The 13819-nt window shown below is 40.9% G+C and overlaps 1 protein-coding gene across 5 annotated transcripts in view; it reads left to right on the top strand.

Moving 5' to 3' along the window:
- The window catches only part of Amph (amphiphysin), a 180886-nt gene extending 168459 nt beyond the window's left edge, over positions 1-12427 (top strand). For all 5 annotated transcript variants that reach the window (XM_050142246.1, XM_050142243.1, XM_050142244.1 and 2 more), the window contains 2 exons: positions 3106-3207; positions 11249-12427. In XM_050142246.1, the coding sequence (XP_049998203.1) occupies positions 3106-3207; positions 11249-11356 (210 nt within the window). In that variant the 3' untranslated portion in view covers positions 11357-12427. The remainder of the gene's footprint in view (positions 1-3105; positions 3208-11248) is intronic.
- The last annotated feature ends 1392 nt before the right edge of the window (positions 12428-13819 follow it).

Below are 13819 nucleotides of genomic sequence, written 5' to 3'. Positions count from 1 at the left end.
AAAATAGAATAGTTTAAAGGTGAATGACCTACCCCAAGGTTGTGGGTGGACAAATGCCTTCGAGGCTTCCTTTGGAGCTGAGTCTGTCCAGCTGGCCAGACCAGACCTTTGAAGTCAACTGTGCTCCAGTATGTTCCTAAGGAGTTGCAGGCAGGAAATAGTCATCCGATCCAAGTGCAGATCAAGGGGTGGTAATCAGAGGCTGCTGTTCTGTTTCCTGGCCACCCAGACTTGAATAATCACACAAAACTTTTTTAATTACAACACTGTTTAGCCAATGGCTCGGGCATATTTCTAGCTAGATCTTACATCTTAACCCATTTCTATTCATTTGTGTATTGCCACAAGGCTGTGGCTTACCGCTAAGGTTCTGCATCTTTCTCCTTTGGCAGCTACATGGCATCTGCCTGACTCTGCCTTCTTTCTCCCTGCATTCAGTTTAGTTTTCTTACCTACCTATATTCTTCCCTGCCATAAGCCAAAGTGGCTTCTTTAGTAACCAATGGTAATAAAGCATATTTATAGCGTACAGAAGGGAATCCCACATCAAGGGGCCAACCAATAGTCCAAAAACAAGTACCTAAAGACACTAAGGGTTTTATGTAAAAAGGACAAAACAAACAAGCCTTCTTCTCTGGGAAGTAAGCTTTTAAAGTCAGAGGCCATCATAAACTACCTCCTTACTAGTCAAGCAAAACAGCACAACCGTGAATGCCTAGAAACCCCACTTCCAACTTACAGTATTGGTGGTAGATAATTACCCAAGGAAAAATTTAATTAGAAATTGTAGGCATTGTATGATTTGATACTGTATTTCAAAATGCAGCCTTTGTTTTTGGTTGTTTTTTGTTTGGCTTGTTTTAATTTTGGTACTGAGAGGAAACTCAGAACTTAGCACATGCTAAGCAAGCACTCAGCTACTTGCTATATACCTTTGTACTTTTTCATTTTGATACGAGGTCTTGCTAAACTGTATAGGTAGGCTTTAACTTTGTGATCATCTGCTTTAGCCTCCCAGATATATGGGTGATAGGTACAGACCACCATGTCTGGATACCTATTTTTCATATATATACATATACATATATATGTATATATATATTCCATTTTATGAACACAACTATATATAATTACACATATTTAATTATATATAATACATTTATATATATTTTATATATACATACAATTGTGTTCATAAGAATGGGATTGTGTTGAAATATGAGCGGCGGTGGGGTTGCGTCCCCAACACCCCGGCCGCTTGGCTAACTCATGCCCGAAATAACAACACACAAACTGTATTCATTTAAGAACTGCTTGGCCCATGAACTCTAGCTCTTACAGGCTAATTCTCGCACCTGGACTAGCCCATTTCTAATAATGCGTGTAAGCACCCCAAGGTGCGCTTACCGGGAAGAGTCTAGCCTCCGTCCATCATGGTGTCTCTGCTCCACAGCAGAGCTGTCGAGTCTCCGGGAGCAGAGCAGAGTCTGACCTCACTTCCTCTTCCACCCAGAATTCTATTCTGTTTACTCCTCCCATCTATGTTCCAAGCCATGAGGCCAAGCAGCTGGTTTATTATAACTTAACCAATGAAATCAACAGATTGATATATGACACTCCCACATCAGGATTGAATATCTCTATCCATTCTCTGTCCTTCCTTTAGAAGGAAACTACCACCTTGCCAATGTAAGTGGGTACAGGTATAATAGATTTATGAATAGATTAACCTTACAGCAAAATATTTGAGCATATGTGTTAAAGTTAGGGCTAGAAGCATGTTTATTTCTTTAAGCCATACATGTGAAGGAAGAAAATTTGTGCCAGGTAAGGCTAGAGCATGGGGGACCCATCTTTAGTGTAACCCATCAGTATAGCATGACCCAAGGTGCACATCACAGTCCTGCTCTACAGCAGTTCTCACTGCAGATATTAACTTTGGATGACTCAGTTCTAGCTCTAATAATTTGTATTCTACACATGAAATACATATTTTAAAAGCAAGCTGTTTCGTCTTGAGTGTGCAGGTGTTTGCAAGGAACCAATATGGAAGACATAAAACTGGTCAGGACTGTATAATCCTTCAAGTGAGAAATGTGTATTCAGTGTGTTAGTCTTTTTGCTTTTTTCCATGATGTAAATTTTAAAAAGGTTTGCAAAAGTGCAAAGGAAAAACAGACTGCTGTGGCATAAAGTGCTAGGACAGAAAAGAGTGAAAATTTATTTTTAAAAAGCCATTTGTTTAATTAAAGCGTAATTCTTAGATAACATTCAAGTGGTAGTTTGCCTGTCTTTTTGTCTTTTTGATACTTTAAAAGACAATTCTTTAGCTTGGCATATTTAGCTCAATTTAAACAACCCTCAGTTATAATATATCTGACTGATGATTAAATATCTTACAAAATATAACAAATCTAGCATAATTAAATATATAAAATATCTAACAAAAATTAACTAGTTAAAATTTAATATAGTACTTTCAGTTATTACATAGTGCATTGAATTAATAAGTAGACATGAATGGCCTCGTGTGAGTCATTAAGAAGCAAGGGTATTGAGGAAATAGACACAGGAAACTGGAGCGTAAAAAATCTCATACTCTCATAATCTTGCAGAGTAACCAGGGTCTTTTGAGAGATCCACTATTTCCCTTGAGAACATCGCCCCGTGATGTTCTACTATATTCCTTATCTTATTGTTTCCCGTGCCTCTCACCACCCCTCTGGGAACCAAACCTTACACATACACACACACAAATAAAGCTCTGCTGAAGACCATATCCCATCCATAGCAGAATTGCAATATGTATCTTCATCCTTTGTGTACTTAGAGAATGCTTCTAGCTGTGTCTGTATAATCATATCAGGAAATGTGACATTACCCTTCCTTTCCTTCCTTTTTTTTTAAACTCTTTCTCTTTATTTTGAGGCATGGTCTCACTGTGTACCCCATGATCTTCCTGGTCCAGAGCTCACTAGTTAGCCCCAGATGGCTTTGAAGTCATGGCTACCGTCCTGCCTCAGACTCCTGGGTGCTGGGGTTGCAGGTAGAGCAACCACACGCAGCTTCTTTCCAAAATTAACCAATCCTTTAAATGTTTTGCAGGTGGAAACCCTGCATGATTTTGAGGCAGCTAATTCTGATGAACTTAACCTGCAGAGGGGTGATGTGGTGCTCGTGGTCCCCTCAGACTCAGAAGCTGACCAGGTAATGTGTAAGACTGGAAGGTGTGTCAGCCATATTGGTCTTTTGAGGGCCAGTTGGACAAGTGGCTTCTTGCATCATCCCTGTTTCTAAGATGCTGCGAACCCACTCTGAAAAGTCCCTAAGAATTTGCTCACTCAGTACTCCATCAGCTGGTTTTCAGTATCCCTTTCTTATGAAGCCATTGACTGTTCCTTTCTGTACAATTAGATGAGATGGGCTTTTCTTGTCTCAAGATTTCTTGCTAGGGATGCTGTACTGGTAACATCAGGTTTCAGGAAATGCTGAACATCCCTCTCAGAAATGGTTTCCTTGTATGGGGTGGTAACCCATGGAAAGAGCCTGGGGAAACATTATAGAGAATCCGAACTGTTTCAGATCTCAATGAGGTGATGCCTATATAGCCTTTTTATACCTTATTGAACTTACAACTCTGCCACTGTACAGCATGGCATTTAAATTAGACCACAATTGGTAAACGTATCTCTGATCCAAATGATTGGGTCATAAGATACAGGAACTCCAAGGCTGTTCATAGTCACAATTTAGGGACTCCTGAAATGGTATGCAAAGCATGTATAAACGAGCCTAGGAGCATGTATTTTTACAGAGAAGACCTATGACTCCCGTGCTAATTTTAAAAATTCTTTAAAGAAATGTATTTATGAGTCTTCTCCCTAAAATAAAGTTCAAATATCAAAGCTTTTTAAGTTAACATTTATATGGCAACCTTTTGTTCTTTCTTTTGATAATAGATTTAGCAATATAAATCAGCGGGTATCTAAACACCTACATTCTCCGCCTCTGGAAGAGTTAGAAATTAAAAAAAAAAAAAACCTCCAAATATTAGAAAAAATGGAAACTGATTTTTTTTTCAGTTTTTCAAGACAGGGTTTCTCTGTAGTTTTGGACCCTGTCTTGGAACTAGCTCTTGTAGACCAGGCTGGCCTGGGACTCACAGAGATCCAACTGTCTCTGCCTCCTGAGTGCTAGGATTAAAGGCGTGCGCCAGCACCACCCAACTGGAAAACTGATTTCTAAAAATTAAATTTATCAAATAATATCTTAAGTGAGAAATATTTCATTCTGGGGCTGGCGTTTCTTCCAGAGAACTCAAACTTGATTCCTAGAACACATGGTGGCTCACAACTGTCTGTATCTCCAGTCTCTGGGAATCTAGCCCCCTCTTCCAGGCTGTGCAGGCATTGTCCACATAAGGCACATAGGCATGCAGGCAGGCAAAACATCCATAAACTAACAATAAATTATACATATATATATAATGAAAATAAGAAAACGATAAAAAATAAATTCACAAATGAATGCAGCCAACAGCACTCAATAACCAGACGCAGACGTAGTGGCCCATGCCTGTATCTCAGTACTCAGGAGGCAGAGGCAGATAGGGAGGTTCACCACTTAGAGACTATTCTAAGCTACATAGTAAAATCCATTCTCAACACACACACACACACACACACACACACACACACACACACACACACACTTAGAAACAATAACCCAGAAAACAGAAAAGTACAAAACAAAGAAAACCTTACAATTAACAATCACTAATCTTAAATTATTTCCTTGAAAGGATTAATAAAATTATTATCTAATTACTAGGTTATTCATCAGAAAAAATGATAAAGAGTGGAGGCAGAAGCAGCAAATTAAGGAGAAGAAACTCAAACAAAGAAGGCCTTATTTGGGCTCATTGCTTGAGGGAATATAGTCCATCACTGGGAGCAGCAGTTCATCCTCCAGGGCAGGAAAGCGCTGACAGCCTGGTTTGGAAGGTGCATGTGGACCGCCTCATAATCGGCTTATGAAGAACAAAGGAAGGGGCACAGCACTACTTAGCTGCATTTCTCAGTTTTCGTTTTTACTAGTTTTGATCACAACCCATGGGGCAGTGCTTTGCACATCTGGGACAGGTTTTCTCCCTTCAGTTAGCCCTCCCTGGGAGAGCACTCACAGAAAAGTCCTGAGGCGTGTCTTATGAAGTGCGCTAGGCATTTGTTCGTTTAATAAAGCTGACAATGGAAAGTAACCATAGCAAGTGTATCTGTTGTCAACTTGATAAACAAATACTTTATTGCAAAAGATAACATTTCACTCATGACACCTTTACCTCATTATGCAAAAATGCATTTAGTTCATCTCCAACATTCCTAAAGTCTGAACATTCTAACATTTCTCACAAGTCTAAGTTCAGTGTTTCAACTGAGACTTTAACAGTTTCTTGACAGTGAGGCCTGAAGAAGGAAGACCACCATATTGCATATAACAGCACAGTGTAAACATCCCCAGAAGGAAGGAATAGAAGATCAAAGAAATACTGGGCCACAGTCAGGCAGAATTCCAGCCGACTCAACACCAAATGCCCGGATGTGGCACCTGGGCCTGTGATATTCTCTTCTGGGCTCCACTAGCCTTGGCTGTCCCCACAAGCACTTTCTTCAATGCTGCGTCCTCTCTCTTGACTATGTTTATTAAGTGAATGAAACTTTTGTCGGCAGACAATGCTGGCCTTTCCAATCTCTCAGGGGGTATTGCAATGTGGTCTTTGCCTTCCCAGCTTTGTGCATTGCCCTCTTAGAGATCCAAACAGAAAATCTGACTCTGCCACACACTGTTAGACTCAGTGGCTTCTTGGGATGTTGGCATGAACCTCCAGGACCCTGTAGCATCTGTCCATTGGATGTTTGAAGATAATGAATACCCTGCAGGAAAAGCAAGACTCTGCTGCCAGTGCAAGGTGTAGCCTGACTTCCTTAGACCCTAGTCACAGTAGCTTCTCTCTCCCTTGAAGGCTGAACCTGGGGAACGACTGCAGTGTGTGGTACTACTCAAGCAGGATGCCCTGGATGTGGTCTTTATCCAATTATTCTATTTCAAATGAAATAATTCAAATAAGTTTGCATTTTTACAAGTTGGAGTTTTTGGTGGCTGGAGTTGTATGGCTTTCCTACTTTCCCAGTACGAAGTTCTGATTTTTCTATTAATCATGCAACTACTTTTTAACAACTATAGTTCTTTGGCCCTTATCAGTTATTTTTATAACCATAACTGATTTAGGCTCTTTGCCTTAAACTACCCATTTTCTATATCTCTCTGTTCTGTTAAACTGTAAATCTAAGTAAATGCATTAACCTTGGGTTTTACCAGACTGCAGTTTGGACGTTATGCTGTCCTGAAATGTCCTCTGCCACACAGCTTAGCCCATTAATTTTCAATGTTTAGTTCAATGTCACTCATACTGCAAGACACAGGCAAAACACAGCCTTGTTCTTTGGCAGAATAAAACATGAGTGGTCTCTGGTAGAGTCCTTCTGTCTCACTGCAACCCCGTGGGCACAGTCTCTTTTCACCTTCTGCATTCTGTCAGCATCCTAACTTCCCACAGTCCCATCAGAATAGCCCATTAGACTGTTCATACAGCATTCGAGCTCTCTTTTTGCCCATGGGTCCCAAACTCTTCCACGAAACAGTTCCAAATGTCTACAAACCACATGACCAGGTAGCCACAGCCACAAGCCCACCCCCAGCACTAATCTCCTATATTAGTTTCCTCATCTCTGTGACCAAGTGTCAGACAACAAGCAACTTAAGGGAGTAATTGACTTATTTGGGGTCATGGCTTGAGGAGGTAACATTCGCTGTGGCAGAGAAGGCACAGCAACAGGCATCTCCATTGTGGTGAGAATATGGAGCTGGGCTTTCTCAACCTCCTTGTATCCCATCAGAACAAGAAGCAGAATGAAGAGAATCCCATTGGTGATCCAGTTCTCTCTCTCTCTCTCTCTCTCTCTCTCTCTCTCTCTCTCTCTCTCTCTCTCTCTCTTACTCTGGGAGTCCAGTGTTGAAAGGAAGAGCAGCTGGGGCTGCGTCCCCGGCACCCGGCCGCCCGCATGGCTTATGCCCCGAAATAATTACACGGAAACTGTATTCTTTTAAACACTGCCTGGCCCGGCTAGTTCCAGCCTCTTATTGGCTAGCTCTTACATATTGATCTAACCCATTTCTAATATTCCTGTAACACCACGAGGTGTCTTACCAGGGAAGATCTTAACCTGCGTCTGTGTCCAGTAGGAGAATCATGGCGACTCACTGACTCAGCTTCTTTCTCCCAGCATTCTGTTCTGTCTACTCCGCCTACCTAATTTTCTGTCCTATGAGGGCCAAGGCAGTTTCTTTATTAGTTAACCAATGAAAGCAACAGATAAGATACAAGACCCACCTCCATCAGTCCAGTTCATGGGATTGCTCCCCTCACAACGTGGTTACTCTCCATTAAGTCTTTTCTCTTTAGGAAAAACAGTTCTCATGAGCACAACAAATAATGTGTCATATTAATAACTTGAGCACTAATCCCATCAAGTTGACAATTGAAATTATCCATCACCCAATAATACATATACATATATAATTATATAAATTTAGTTATTTTTGCACTAACTCTAATTTATCTTCTTAAAGAAGCAAGAGTCTCAGTATATTTACTATTTCTGTAAGTGTGAGTATCCTCATTTCTTTCTGGCTAATTTCCTTTTCGTTAGTAGTTCTTGTAACACTGCCCTGATGACAGCAAATCCTTTGCACGTGTCTTCATTTCTATTCAGTTTAAAAGCTTTCTCACTAGGGAGAGAACTTGGAGCTGACCTTTTTTTTTTTTTTTTTTTTTTTTTTTTTTTTTTTTTTTTGGTCTCAGCTCTTTAACATGTTGCTTTGTGGTCTTCACTGTTAATAATTAGAGCTTGGCTGTTGTTTGGTTAGTATGACTTATCTATAAACAGTGTAACAGAAAATTTTTTGGTATTCGTGGTCAAACTGATGAGTTTGACTATCATATGCTAGAGTGGTGTGTGTGTGTGTGTGTGTGTGTGTGTGTGCATGTGTGTTTTCATACTTGGAATTCAGTTTGCTTCTTTGACTCATGGCATTTTATTTTCTATTATATGGGAAACTATCAGGTACTATTTCTTTAATTTTCCCTACCCCCTTCTTTTTCTTCTCTGTTTCTGAGTTCCTAATTATAGTATGTTCAAGGCTGATACCTAAGAGTCTGTTCTCTTTTAACCAATCTACATTCCACTATGGCAATCAGATTGGGGGCTTTATAAGAATATCTTTTGCTGCTCTGTGTTTGTGAAGTTTACGCAGTGGCTATCCCAATTCCAGCATCACACTGCACAGTTCTGTGATTTCTTCCTGGTCCTTTAATCTAGTTTCCATTTCCTTGTTAAGATTTCCCACATACTGTCTCAAAATCACTGTCTTCCAGCTTAGATCCTTAAACAAATTTATAATTTGTTTGCATTTCTAACTGATAATTCAAAAATTGTATACCACCAGAACATACATCTACCCATTGCCTTTATCTGTGGGGCATGTTTTCCTGATTTTGACCTTGCATCTGGTAACATTTTTATTGACATTAGACACATTAAGAGTATAGTACATTGTAGAGGGCTGGGTTTTGTTTTCTATACCTGCAGGCTATTTTTTTTTTGTTTCAGTAGTCACTTTAATTACTAACTTATTAACCTAAATTGTTGAAGACGGTTTTGTATTTTCTTAGAGTAATGATAGATAGGCTTTTTATAAATTCTTAGCCCTAAGACAATATTCCTACCTCTCAACCATAAGGTAGTTTTAGGGTAGTTATCTATAGGAAGCTCTAGTGTAGTATTTTATCCATTCTCATGACTTGGTAATCAGTATTTCTTGACTTATTTTTGTTGTAAACTTTATGTGTGCACATGTGACTGTGTGCGGATCTGTGCATATGAGGAAGGTGCTTAGGTAAGCTGGGTGTTAGATGCCCTACACTAGAGTTATAGGTGATTCTCAGCTATCTGATGTGGGTGCTAAGAACCAACTCAAATGGTTGGAATTGAACTCTGGTGCATGCAAGTGTTCACACTCTTAACCACTGAGCCAAGTCTCCAGCCTTACTCAGGATATTAACACCAAATTCTCCCTTTCTTGATAGTGCTAAGACTCTCTTTGCAGTGCTCAACCATTTTGCTATTGTTTGTTTCCTAGTTCTTGACATCTCATTTATAGATGTAACCCAGGATTTAAGGAAAATGTCTCTGAGTACTTGGGGACTTCCTTCCTCCAAGAGTTTCCCTGCCCATTAGTAGAAAGCTGCTCTTGTGACCTTAAATTCTATAACCCTGCAGTATGTAGAAAGAGGCCAGTCCTTGGAGAGAGCTTGTATTAGCCTGTCTTCACCCACAATGATTCCCTACGTCCAGGGGTTAAATGATCTCCATTCTCTGCTTGCTTTTTGTCACTCCTGGTATCGTCAGCTAGCTCCGCACATGATTTATACCCAATTCTCTCTATATAAGCCTCTTATATTTCATAATTATATTTTATAACAAGCATTTGGCTATGTATAGATTCATATAGGCACACGCCATATGCATATGCACCTGAATGCTTACTCTATGCAAAAGCATTTATCCAATACAAGCTGTTCCACCATAGCCAAAACTGGAAATTCTTCTTTACCATATATTTTCTGCAGTTAAAATTTAATTTTCCTCAGCTAAAGATTTATACTGCCTAATACCCTTTATGTTACAGTTGTAGCTATATTTCTGAGTGATGTGTTAGAATACATCTTCATTACAGGTTTGTGGGTGTCGCTTATCTTTTTGTTCTCTAATGAAACAATTTAAAAATGCCCAGCTCTATTTGGCCTCATTAGGTTACGACTCACTGTAAATAAAATTCAATATAGACGTGTGGGAGGGGACCTTCCCTTTCATATGCATACTGAGGCTTGAGAAATGCTTAGTTATCATCTCTTACGTTAGATATAACTTTGTCCTTCACATATGTGACATCATAATTTTGAAGAGGGCACCGTTCCTCATCAATGAGAGTGTTATCGGTCAGTTTATTGGGACATTTTTTTTCCTCTGTTATTTTTGTGGGTTTATTTTCTCTCTTCAAAAATTGGTCTGTCTAAGTGCTTATATTTCTCGTCTATCTGGAAGCATCACTTTATCGTCTCAGATGATATCAAAGGGAATATATCCAGTGGTCTATTTAATTTTTGAGACCTCTTTTTATCAGATGTTCTTGCACTTCGTGGAGGATGGCTTCGGATTAAATCTGGCCATCCCTCATTGTAAGTGGGCTCTCTTTCCTGCCTTGGTTAACATAATAAAGATAGCCGCTTCCCACTCCTGTCCACATAGTATGTATCCTTCCCTGTCCCTTTTCCTCTGGAGGCCAAGGACAGAGAGCAGCTTGCAATTGCCAGTTAGTGCAATTGTCTCCCATTCTGTCATTGGCCACCTAAGCATGAATTCTCCAACTTTCCTATGGCACCGATCAGAGAAACAGAGTTCATTTAGAAAGAACGCGTATCTCCAGCAAGAATACCACAACATCAAATTTCTCTGTAACTCATGTGGATGTGAAACAACATCAGGCAGCAGAAGCAGCAGCAGCAGCAGCAGCAGCAGCAGCAGCACTGGTACAGCATCCAGTAGCCATGAGTCCTGTATATGGGGCTTTGTTGGGGCTACGTGGTATGAGCCACGGGACAATTCTTTCCTGTAAGAAAGTGGCTCAGGATGCAACACCAGACATTTGGTGGCCACGTCAGCATTATATTCTAACCTAACAACTTTAAAATGTTTGACTCTGCTTGGCACCAAGGGTTGTTTCCTCAATCCTCGTCCACTATGAAGCACAAGACAACTGGTTGTGTTCCTTGAATACCATGTTTTCATGTGAAATCCCTTTTGCTTAACAACTTCTAACTCAGTGAATGTTAGCTAAGTATCCTCTATAAGAAATTAGCATGTTAAAATTAACCTTAATTTAACTATGCACGATAATATATAACAAATTCTTTTTTCATTATTTTTATCGACTTGTAGATTCTACAGTGTTTTATGGAAGTGTTGTGTCCTGAGATGGCAGTACTAGCAGAATGGGTTATTATGAAAGATCTTGGCACTATGACTGTGCTCCAGAATTTTCTGTGCTCTGAAACCCTGTTCTTGTCTTGCAGGATGCAGGCTGGTTGGTGGGGGTGAAGGAGTCAGACTGGCTTCAATACAGAGACCTGGCCACTTACAAAGGCCTCTTTCCAGAGAACTTCACCCGGCGTCTGGAGTAGGGCTGCAGATGTCTCAAGAGTCGCATGACTAGGTTGTTAAACCTTCATGAGATGCGGAGGAGTTCACTCTTGCTACTACCCTCATAGTGAGTGACAGTCTGGTGCCAGATGAGGCTTGGGAAGACAGATCCATAGAGCATGTATGCAAAAACCTTAAGAAGAGGGGAAAATAGCAAACTAAGGAACAAGTCCTTCCTTTGTTCCCTGTGTTCAATAGTGGTCTGTGTGTGCTTCGTCTAACTGTGGACACTGGTAACTTGATTCCCCTCCTCCAAGTCTAAAGTAGCTTTTTCCAGACCGGACTCCGAGTTCTTTGCGTCAGGTGTGTGATGTCGAGTGGCTGCCCTGCAGATGTAATGAGTTATCCCGTAGTGAGACACCATCGTCCCCCCCTTGCCCAGTGTGAGCACAGGCTCGCTTTCCCTTTCAAGTTTACTGCGTTTAAAACTCAAACAGGCTGCAAACGTTCTTCACAGTCTTTTCCGATCACCTCTATATACATACGTATGGACAGACAGTCCCACAAGCTAATTCCCATGCCTGCTGGACCTATGTGTATGCAGTTGGCTACATATGCATAGCCCATCCCTTCCCCTCCCACCGTAGCTCTTCGCCTGTAAGTGTCATTGATACGCGCATTGCTCTTACTCCGTCTGGCATTACAGCTGCAGTTTTGCCTCAGGGCAAAACCACTCATCCCATTGCCAAAACAGTTGACAGTGTCTGTGTGTGTTGTGTGCCGTTTTCAGGGTGAGATGCCAGGTAGCACGCCCATGCTGCTGCCCCCTTTGGAGAGAGCAGGGTGTGGTGGTGTAGCCGCTCAGCTGCTGGGGCCCATCCGATAAAAATCAGATCTGGGCCAGCAATGACGCAGTCTTCACTTCTGCCTTTATGCAATTGGATGGATGAGGGGGCAAAAGGACCTATTTCCAAAAGCTCCTATGTAACTTCCACGCTATCTTTATGCAGCCCATCTTCACGGAGCATTCTCAAGTGAAAGAGGTGATATGTGCTGTATCACAAACCATCTGTAACCGTTTTGTTTCTCAGTGCTGTGTCGTTCCAAATAAACCTTTGGCAATCTCCAAGTTACACCGATTCTTTTTCATGAGTGGTTTTTATTTTTTTCCCGCCCTTTTTGAAATCTTGTTCCAGTTGGACATGCTACTTGAAACAGTTTAGACTGGAGTTGTTATTTGTGCAGACGTGCGCTTGTTCCACCTCTGGGTTGTGCTCCATAGCCCTGCCTTACTTCACCATCTCTCCATCGCAGTCATTGCTGGTCACTCGGTGCATCCTGGGAACCGGCAATTACTAGAGCGCAAATAACAGCTGTGGGGAGGCCGCCCTTGTGTTGCTGGCTGCGGACACTCGGTCTGTGACTCACTGACAACCGTATGGCTCATAATCAGCCTCACGACAGCTTCATTTTTGCTCACTTTTCTTTCTGGCATTTTTATGTGTGTAAGTACATAAAAAAAGTAGATCGAATGGAATAGAAAAGTCGATTCATGGAGCCATTGTAGCTGGAAGAGAATTCATCATACAAGCATGTTCCATTTGGAGAATTTTCTACTAATAGGGCTCTGTATACAGCGCACACTGATCAAGAATATGCATGAATGTATTTCTTTTTTATGCTTCCAATTCTCCTGATAGATTACTGGGTTTTATGTTCTTTTAAGTGTTAACAGGGAAATTTCTATTGACCCATTGTTTTCCCAAGAGTTGACTTACAGGGAGACTTAGTCATTTTGAATGCTAGACTAGTGCAAGAAAATAAAACGTAAAATGCCCTTGTCCAGCAGCTTGCCAAGGAATTAGTCAAGCAAAGTGCAGCAAGGTGAGCCCTATAAAGGAAATTACCCCGACATGAGAGAATCTGGGGTGCTGAAAAGTGACTGAGCAAACAGGGGCTTGATTTCTTTGCTTTAGTTTTGTTATTGTTTGTTGGGCTTGGTATTAAACTCTGACCCTTGCAAATGCTAGGCAATTTATCTGCATCTCCAGTCCTCCAAATGGTTTTAATAATAACATGTACCTAAACTAAGCAAAACTAGTTGTCACGTCCCTTGGAGGAGCAGTTACTCTGAAATTCCACTGTGGTCCTCCCCTAGTGGCTGACATGGAACAAAACATGCCAGGGCATGGCTGAGATAAATTTTGCCCTAAACTTCCTGGATGAATGTACCTAGGTGAGCCTACTAAGTTTATCCAAAACAATGTGCTTTAAGTTGTTTAATCCATATTTAAATAATATTTTGGTTTTGAAATATTAAATTCAAGTAATCAGATTGTTCCAGAAACTGCAAGATCCAAGATTTCCTAACATCCTGAGAAGGAATGAGAGGGAAATAGCGCACTAGTCCCGTGCTACAGAACCCACTCTTACATACAGTGGACATTGCTTCTAGTGGGCTTGCTAATGGGGTGAGAGTGGCTTCAGAAGCTTCCATGCCGACC

This window comes from Alexandromys fortis, unplaced genomic scaffold, assembly GCF_014885135.2.
Source record: "Alexandromys fortis isolate MF-2015 unplaced genomic scaffold, M_Fortis_MF-2015_v1.1 scaffold_5, whole genome shotgun sequence".
NCBI lineage: Eukaryota > Metazoa > Chordata > Mammalia > Rodentia > Cricetidae > Alexandromys > Alexandromys fortis.
This window is presented reverse-complemented; position numbering and strand designations above follow the sequence as displayed.